Source organism: Carassius auratus, chromosome 16, assembly GCF_003368295.1.
Source record: "Carassius auratus strain Wakin chromosome 16, ASM336829v1, whole genome shotgun sequence".
In the NCBI taxonomy this organism is placed as follows: domain Eukaryota; kingdom Metazoa; phylum Chordata; class Actinopteri; order Cypriniformes; family Cyprinidae; genus Carassius; species Carassius auratus.
The window spans coordinates 15,207,127-15,217,455 of NC_039258.1; the positions used below are offsets into that span (position 1 = coordinate 15,207,127).

General features: G+C 37.9%; 1 protein-coding gene across 3 annotated transcripts in view; it reads left to right on the plus strand.

Annotated features, from left to right (window-relative positions):
• The window catches only part of creb5b (cAMP responsive element binding protein 5b), a 68,223-nt gene extending 61,184 nt beyond the window's left edge, over nt 1-7,039 (plus strand). For 2 of the 3 annotated variants that reach the window (XM_026284330.1, XM_026284331.1), the window contains 2 exons: nt 963-1,071; nt 3,992-7,039. In XM_026284330.1, the coding sequence (XP_026140115.1) occupies nt 963-1,071; nt 3,992-4,116 (234 nt within the window). In that variant the 3' untranslated portion in view covers nt 4,117-7,039. Of the gene's footprint in view, nt 1-962; nt 1,072-3,865; nt 3,954-3,991 lie in introns of those variants that run through there. The other variant, XM_026284332.1, reaches the window with a different exon arrangement.
• The last annotated feature ends 3,290 nt before the right edge of the window (nt 7,040-10,329 follow it).

Here is a 10,329-nt window from a genome sequence, read left to right on the forward strand (position 1 = left end):
TATATAATGAGATATGTTTTATATTGTCAAAAGGCTGAAAAAAGTGAGAGATAGTTTCACCCAACCAAAGTTCCTGCTAACAATAGACCAAAACATGTTAAATGTGTTTGTTTTTCTTTGTTATTGCATAGTTTGCCGAGGTGGGACAGAATGCTCATAGACACCCTGCCACTCCCATAGTCCGACTGTTCAGGCTTGTTTTGCCTTTTGTAAAATATTCATCCCACAGTCACAAACATGGTACCTGTCAAAGCAAAGTTTCTTCTCCACCAAGCATCCCTGAAACGCTGCCATGTTTTTGTATCGTTCTGCTAAAACATTTAATCAAATTCAAGAACTCTGTGTGATCAGATGCTTGTGTTTCCCACAACGGTAATTGCAGAGAATTCACCGCCTGTTCATTATGAGGTTTTCTAATGAGACCCAGACTTGTCTGGCCTTTAATTCATTGTGTCTGCTGGGAGGTTTGATGTGAAGCTGCCAATATATCCGCCAGAGACCTTTTTCCAACATGTTTGTCATAATTATGTTAAGTATTGTATGGTTTATGATAAAAACAGAACATCATAAACATGTGTGCCTTTCTTTACATTTGTTTACATACTAGGGAACCATAGGGGGCTAACTGTCACAAACATGATTTCCCAAACATGGCTTAAACTTAATCTTAAACTACAGTACATAAGAATTTCAATAGACAGTAAGTCTTAAGCAGTCAAATCCATTCCGGACTGTATCCAGGAAACTTGTGCTTTTGTGAAATATACATGTTTTTAACTGTGAAATAATGAGGGACATTTAGTTTTGATTAACTTCTGTTGCTACACACTATGTTTTGTTTTATTTCTTAAGCCAAAGTGCATGACTTGATCTTTCACTAGCAATAAGTCATTCAATTCCATATAATCACTGAGGGATTTTTTTTTGTGAGTGTTTCATGTTATCATTGTTTTTGTTGGCAGAATGAGGTCACCATGCTAAAGAACGAGGTGACACAACTGAAACAGCTTTTATTGACACATAAGGACTGTCCCATCACCACCATGCAGAAAGAGTCTCAAGGTTACCTCAGTGAGTACTATCACGCACCCACACGGCCAGAGGTGACATTATGTAATAACGGATATATATTACATTTTTTGTAGAACACACCTAGTGAAATAGATACTCCTGACATTTTTAAAATGTATGGAAGCTGCCACTCCTTGTTTATAGTGGAGGGCAAAAACTTTTCTCAGTCACTGACAAACCAGTTGCCTAGCAGTGTTTATGATGCAGAAATATTGTTTCCATTTTCACTTTGAAGTAAATGTCTTCAGGTGATGTACACTCCCTGTCTTCTTAAACTTCCAAATTCATCAATAATGAATGAAGTTGTGGATATTTAAATATTTATCTCAATGGAGTGTTTACTATTTTCACATTATTGTCCAAAAAAAGAAAAAAAAAATGATCTCGTAAATATTTCCTAAACTATATACGGACAGATGGATGGATGGATGGATGGATGGATGGATGGATGGATGGACGGAAGGACAGATAGAAAGACATATGGATGGACAAATAGACGGATGGATGGACGGACAGACAGATAGACAGACATGGATGGGTGGATGGATGGATGGATGGATGGATAGATAGATGGATGGACGAACAGACAGATGGATGGATGGATGGATGGATGGATGGATGGACAGATAGACAGTGTATCTATGGATGGATGGAAGGATGGATAATGGATAGACACATCAGTAGCTGAATGCATGGATGGATGAATGGATGTATAAGGAATGGATGGATGGACAGACAGAGATATGGATGGATAAATGGATGAATGTACAAATGAATGAATGTATGAATGGGGTGAAGAGACAGATTGATGGGCAGGTAGACATACTGAGGGATGGACAGATAGACAGACTTGTGTGACCCTGGACCACAAAACCAGTCATAAGGGTAAATTTCTTGAATTAAAGATTTATACATCATCTGAAAGGTGAATAATTAAGGTTTCTATTGATGTATGGTTTGTTAGGATAATACAGGTGCATCTCAATAAATTAGAATGTTGTGTAAAAGTTCATTTATTTCAGTAATTCAAATCAATTTGTGAAACTCATGTATTAAATAAATTCAGTGCACACAGTCTGAAGTAGTTTAAGTCTTTGGTTCCTTTAATTGTGATGATTTTAGCTCACATTTAACAAAACCCCACTGATTCAGTATATCAACAAATTAGAATATGGTGACATGCTAATCAGCCAATCTACTCAAAACACCTGCAAAGGTTTCCTGAGCCTCCAAAATGGTCTCTCAATTTGGTTCACTAGGCTTAACAATCATTGGGAAGACAGCTGATCTAACAGTTTTCCAGAAGACAATTATTGACACCCTTCACAAGGAGGGGAAGCCACAAACATTCGTTGCCAAAGAAGCTGGCTGTTCACAGAGAGCTGTAACCAAGCATGTTAACAGAAATTTAAGTGGAAGGAAAAGTGTAGAAGAAAAAGATGCACAACCAACTGAGAGAACTGCAGCCTTATGAGAATTGTCAAGCAAAATCCATTCAAGAATTTGAGTGAACTTCACAAGGAATGGACTGAGGCTGGGGTCAAGGCATCAAGAGCCTCCACACACAGACGTGTCAAGGAATTTGCTGAACCACAGACAATGTCGGAGTCGTCTTACCTGAGCTAAGGTGAAGAAGAACAGGACGGGTTCCAGTTGTCCAAAGTCCTCTTTTCAGACGAGAGCAAGTTTTGTATTTCATTTGGAAACCAAAGTCCTAGAGTCTGGAGGAAGGATGGAGAAGCTCATAGCCCAAGTTGCTTGAAGTCCAGTGTTAAGTTTCCAGTCTGTGATGATTTGTGGTGCAATATCATCTGCTGGTGTTGATCCATTGTGTTTTTTGAAAACCAAAGTCACTGCACCCATTTACCAAGAAATTTTGGAGCACTTCATGCTCCCTTCTGGTGACCAACTTTTTGAAGATGCTAATTTCATTTTCCAGCAGGATTTGACACCTGCCCACACTGCCAAAAGCACCAAGAGGTGGTTAAATTACCTTGGTGTTGGTGTGCTCTACTGGCCAGCAAACTCACCAGACCTGAACCCCATCAATTCTCCATGGGGTTCAGGTCTGGTATTGTTCTGTATTGTCTGATATTGTTCTGTATTGTCAAGAGGAAAATGAGAAGCGAGACCAAAAAATGCAAATGAGCTGAAGGCCACTGTCAAAGAAACCTGGGCTTCCACACCACCTCAGCAGTGCCACAAACTGATCACCTCCATGCCACGCAGAATTGAGGCAGTAATCAAAGCAAAAGGAGCCCCTACCAAGTATTGAGTACATGTACAGTAAATGAGCATACTTTCCAGAAGGCCAACAATTCAATATATATATTTTTTATTTGTCGTATGAAGTATTCTAATTTGTTGAGATAGTGAATTGTTTTTTTTTTTTTTGTTGAATGTGAGCCAAAATCATCACAATTAAAAGAACCAAAGACTTAAACTACATCAGTCTGTGCGCATTGAATTTATTTAATACACGAGTTTCACAATTTGAGTTGAATTACTGAAATAAATTAACTTTTCTGCGACATTCTAATTTATTGAGATGCACCTGTATTTGGCTGAGATACAACTATCTGACACTCAGAAAATCTAAATACTGAGAAAATCACCTTTAAAGTTGTCCAAATGAAGTTCTCATTTACTAAATATCTTCATGGAACGTGATCTTTACTTAATATCCTGATGATTTTTGGCATAAAAGATACATTTATAATTTTGACCAATACAATGTATTGTTGGCTATTGCTACAAATATACAGTGCTGCTTATGACTGGTTTTGTGGTCCAGGGTCACATATGGATGGATAAATGGACAGATAGACATATGAATGGATGCATGGATGGACAAACAGGCTAAAACGACAGAGACAGATGGATGCAACCAGACATCTTCATTTCTCCTATTGTCCCTCAGGTCCAGAGAGCAGTCCGGCAGGAAGTCCCACCCCTGTGACCCAGCAGCAAGTCATCCAGCACAATACCATAACCACCTCCAGCACAGCACCCAATCACCGCACAGATATTAACCCCATTCACTAGAGACTCCACCCCTGATGCCCCAACCATGCTGGACATCCTGACTGCAAATTCTGGACAGACGCACACACCTCTGTGCCTCTGTGGCAGCTTATTCTTCTGTAAATGTAAACTGATTACAATTTTGTTTAGTTCTGTGTGTTTAATGTTTTCATTTGAATCTGCTTAAAAAAGGGAGTCTGCATAAATCATCAGGCACCATCTCACTTGTCAAGGACATCATTAATGGAAATGCGACTGTTACATCTGTTCCTGGATTGCTACTGGACCACTGCCTTTACAAATTACAGAATTCAGATAGCTGGATAGCTTTTGCAATGAATTTTCCATTGCCAAAAAGATGCTGTCCTTTGCTTCCTGTTTATTGATATAACAATTACTCTCACATTCCCCTTTTTATCAAATTCAAAAGGATAAATTAGGAAGGTCAGTCTCCATTGGGAGTTCCTAATGAAAGTAACCTGAAGCAATATTGAATCTCTGACATGCTCAGCAATCTGATTGTCTTCACTTGCTCACTCGGACCAGAATCTAGATCAGATTAAGTTCAACCTATTAGCTCCTGTCATTTCAGATATAATTTCAGAAGTTATCTTCGTAAAACAAAACAGCTTTCACTCCTAAGCTGGTACAGATCAGGTCAATGGAATGCATTTATCAAGCTCACACAGGCGTCTGTGATCAAATGCCCTGCTGAACATTGAGATTTCGGAGTATTCCCAGAGTTACGAGATCACAGCTGCAATAGTGCTGCACCAGGAAGACATCTCACTTGGCGTTCGAACGTTTCAGAAGACACCATCAGCTGTTTCATTTTAAGATGGTTTAACATCTGGTCAGATTTACCCCTGGTCCTCGTCAGTTTGCATATTACTTCTACTGGCAGTTAATTTCGGTATCTATTTCGGATCAGCGAGTGGACTAAGTAATTTGCATATACTTCAATACATTTTTATATATGTTTTGTACTCATATGTTCCAACCACATTCAAAACACTCCATCTTGAACCAGAATAATGCCATTGAAAACTTTTGGAAGCTTTTGCTTTACCTGAGGCTATGGAAAACTTCCACTGAAGCCAAATGCATTGTTAAATGCTACTTAAAATTAGCTTTCGTTTTGGCTGGAAATATTGTTTATATCTTCCTCGGGCATTCTGACTGTGAGTTCAATTAAATTTAATAGGATTAAATGTAATAGGATATATTTTGATACATCCCCGTTCATAGTCCTGGTTTGTTTGGTGCCTAGGAAATCATATGAGGCTTCCTTCTTGACATGGACCATGGTAAATTCTGCACTTGACTATAGTACTTCTATCAAAGGTTCTGGATGTTCAGGTGTTGATTTTGAAACTGATGATTTTGAGAGACAGTCAGCAACTTACTGTAAAGGGCCGTTCACCAAGAATGCATTTTCGCGTTTATAAAATGCAAAAGGTAGTTTGCAGTGCAATGCCATTTTGTTGGTTGTCTCAATCACAAAATCCTTTCAGTTCACTGGAATGTTTGCTTCTTAAAAAAATCTTACAATGCACACAAAACCAGGGCGCATTTATGTTTACTGTGTTCCCTTACCAGAAAATATATCCCATTTTCTGAACCGCCTCAACTTAGTACATATCATTACACAATAGAAGTTTTGATGGTGGCATTTTACAACCCAGAAACAGCATCTCAATGTGTTATGAGCCAGGGTTCTTACCAGTGCCAGTACACTGATTCACAACCTAGGGAGCTGATTGAGACACTCCCAAATAAATGTCACGCAATGGAATGTGAAAATGCATTCTGTGTGAACTGCCCTAATAATAACATTCCAAGGTGAACTTTGTAAGGGTTGTGTGGGCAAAGTCCCATATACCTCATGAGAGTATGATCATGGACCGATAATCTATAATTTGGCCACTGTCACTTTAAGATATTGAGTCCTGAATACCTTAAAGACTGTTACACACCAAATGAACATTAATGAACTAGCGCAGAAGAAAGGCGACTGTTGTTGTCTTGCGTTGCATGTGTTTGGGCCAAAAAGTGGCTCCAAAGGCCAGGTAGTATGCACATTCTGTATATGCGTGAAAATAAATAACTTTCCATACCAGCAGGTGGCAGTAGTTGGCAACAGTGTTCGACATTCAAAAAAGGAAAGCCAAACTACAGATATACAAACCATAAACAAAGTAGTGAGGTGTAGGGGTAGGTTTAGGGGCGGGGTTAGGGGATTGTCATTCATATAAATTTGCCACCTTGTAATATGCATTAAGATATTTTTCAAAAAATTTACAAATTTTTATTACTGAGGTTGTAAGAATTCATATAAATTACCCACCAAGTAAAATATGTACGAATTGCCGTGAGATTGAGTTGGCCAATCAGAGTGATCTTTCTCACTGACTCCCTGAGACTAATTTAACATGCTTAATCGGCCAAAAAGCCATCGAATGAGTCCAACTAGTGGTGACGGAGTGGAACTGACATTGGCAGACGGCGGACTGTTGGCTTGGTGTGTCACAGACTTAAGTCACATTTTCCTTGTATAATTGGAAGTAATGACACAATTTGGTCCACTTTTGTTTCTCCCCACTGCGAAAATGTAGCAATTTACTATTTCTATGCAGGTACCGATCTAGACCGATCTAGATACTGCTTTCCAAATGTCACTATGTGCCTGAATATGTCTTAAATACTCACATAGGGAAGAATGTCAGTACTTAGTAATACCTTAATATCATTGCATTTATTTTCAATTCAGATTCAACTTTAAGGCCTTGACATTGTTTAGCTTTTTTGTAAAGACTAATTACTAGTGTTTTTGACTCATTTTGGTGTTAATGGACTTTTCTACCTTCTTGAACCAAGGAGGCCTGTGATGAGAATGCAGACAAGCTGAAATGTTGAAATGTTTCCCCTCTGCCGAAAAAGGGTCTTTTTTCCAGCAGCTAAGCTCAGAACTCTGTTTCACATTTTTCACATTTTGTAGAGGATTTTTCTTCCCTCCTAAATGGAACATATTGATTCCCTTCGCCTTTCCTCGCAGCACTGTGTTTGGAACAAGAGCGTGCAAAACGACCTTCAACATTGAGAGATGGAAATCTTGTAGCTGTCTATGCACTTTGACCTCTGCACAGCAGAGGATGGAATAGCCATATAGGAGACTCAGCGATTCCCAGTTCCCACACCAGCGAGAGCCAGCCACTATGGAGCAACGCAACTTGTACGGACCAATTGCACTGGGTTTTGACCGGATGGCCTTTGAACCGAAAGCTTGGGTTTTGACGGTGCTCCTGTACTGTAGCTTTAAGACTTTAAACTGTCCCTTTAAAGAAAACTTGTTTGTCACACTGTGAAATGGGTGACATCAAGGTGAACTGGAAACATGACTGTTCTTTCATTGTTGATTTTGTTGGACCTTATTGTGGTTTAGTTGTTTCCCAGCATAGTTCACATAGGAGAGTTCACCCAAAAATGAATTATTCTGAAAATTCTTCTGAAAAAAGAAGTTTAGAGTTTTATCCATACAATGAAAGTCAATTGGGTCCAAACATTTCAAACTTCAAACTAAAATATATAAAATCACTGATACTGTATAATACTGTATGGTGACACATCAGTAATAGCAAACCTCATTGGTTCTTCTGTGTCACATGATGTCAAAACACAAAAAAACAGTCAGTTTTGCTGTTACTGCTTTGTCTACATTTTTTATTTGTACTCTGTGTAGATTAGTTGATCAACTGATTGAATTTGATTCGATTTGAGAGTGAATAACCACTTTGTTCATTGATCGTATTATTTCAAATGACTGGAATTGTTTGGATTACTTTTATGCTGCCTTGATTTATTTTTTGGATCTTGAAACTTTTGGACCCAATTGACTTTCACTGTACAGACAAGAAAATATAAAAAATGTGTCAAAATATGTTCTTTAGTGTTCTGCAGAAAAAATAAAATGAGTAAAGCCTCGTACACACCGGGACGATTATCGCACACGCTTATTGCCGACATTTTTGTTCTTACCCAATCCATTTTCACTGACAATGAGCTGAGTGAACATGCAAATTCACTCCCTGACATTAGATGGTGCTTAATGAAAACCAGAAATGCCTCGGTACACATCAAATCCTTGCAATTGCTCGCCATAACAACTTCCCTCTTATCGAGATTTTTGTAGTCGCTGTCGCATTTGTAATAAAGCCCTATGTGTTCAGACACCAATGAGACCAGCATGGTGCATCAAACCAAAAAAATGAGCCCTAGGCATTTTTATTTTTAAATTACACTTTTAGGCCTCGCGTTTTGCGCGTCAGTGTGCACACTCACATTGGAACCCTTTGTTTAGTCACGAGGTGTTAAATGACGACAATAACGCATGTGATATTCGTCCCGTTGTGGACAAGTCTTAAAGGTGAAATTACATTAACTGTTGTTTCCCAAATTTATGTGAACAAAATTCAGTCATTACAACAGAAATCCAAGAGAAAAATAATTTTGTGTGAGGGAGAAAGTTTTCCTCACACAGATTTCGCAACTGATTCACCGCACTAACAAAAACTGCTTGGTTTTAAAGTGTCCATAGTGTAGAGATGTATAAAGCTCACACAGCTCACACAGACTTCAATAGACAATGGACCCTTTTTGCCCAATGTGACCACACCTAAAATGATGATTACATTTTTTGGGTGAACTGTCCCTTTAAGTAACTCAAAACAACATTCAGTATTTTCTGTGCATGTAGCATTATACTGTGGTTTCGAATGGGATTCTGATGCTCATGAAGGTTGGGAGTTTCAATGTTTTTGGATTGTGAGCTCGAAAGTTAACTTGAGAGAGATCTGTGTATGCATGCTTTTTCACTCCCGACTTCACACTCACAAGTTTTGCAGTGTTTACATAAATTTGTAATAATATGGTGGGAGGGGCTTCTTTAAAAGCAGTTTGGATTTTCATGGAGGACCTTAAACAGTTGCATTTTATTGTTATTTTAAAGTTGCATCTTTACATTTCAAAGCAAGGTGGTCAGGAGTGTATCTGCGCAGGGCCTCATCATCTCTTACCCAAGTAACATACAATATAAGAACACACTGAAGTAGAAATAATATTTCACTTGCTCTCAGTGAGTAACAGACGTTTATCTCAAATTGCTGATTTGGCATCAGTCCTTGTTAGGATGGTTGGATGGCTGTCTTTTGTGATACCATTCTTTTAAACAGAGGGAGATTTTTGTGTGTGTGTGTGTGTGTGTGCACGAGTATATTTGTGCTTCCGTGTGCATAATATATATTTTTTTTTTTATAGGTGGCGGACAATGACTACACATTAATAAAACTATAAATGTATCATTGCAGCAAAACTATAAATATTGTATAAATTTTCATTAATTTTTTGTAATCTTGTTCCCGTAATGCAACCACCTTTCTTTTTGAAAGGAGTACATGTTTGGTACATGTTTGTAAATAATGTTTGCATAGCACTTGCTGTCTTCAAATGTTTGCCTGTTCATTTCAGAGCTGAAACATTGCATTGTTTGTTACGCATATTGAATTCATGAATTCACACACGCTTACATAACTTTGTATATTTTATATGTTTATTAATGCCTTGAACAGTTTGTGTTTATGCAAATGTACAGATGTGAGATCACTACAGCTATATTACAATATGAAAATAAAGCACTTGTTCTTTAACAAAGCTCTGCCGATCCATGACTAAACTGAAAATATAAGATTACAGTATTTGCGAATTTGAAGTATTGCTTTTTACATTTTTCCCTCCGTTTTGCATTTAATCTAGAACTTGAGTAAATCTGAAGGTGATAAGCATAGAAGTAAAGATTTTATTTGATTATTTAATAGGGACCCCTGGTGGACAGATCTGTCCAATAAGGGTTTTGATACAGACACGCATTACAATGTAAAGTAGCAAAAATCCTGGCACATACATTTAGAAACAAATGTGCAAGAAAGATGTACCTGTACACAACAGCTTGTCACTGGGACAGAACCCTTCAATAGACACATTTATAGCTTTTATACAAGATATAAAATGCCTGCCAAGTAATTAGAATTAAGCCTTTAAAAGGTCTTTTATGATGCCATTACAGCCTCGGCCAAAAATATCTTCCCCCTTGGTAAATATGATCAAAGAAGTCTTTGAAAATTCATCTGAATTGTTAATCCTTTTGATCTTTTATTTAAAAAAAAATGTATCCTTTTAATG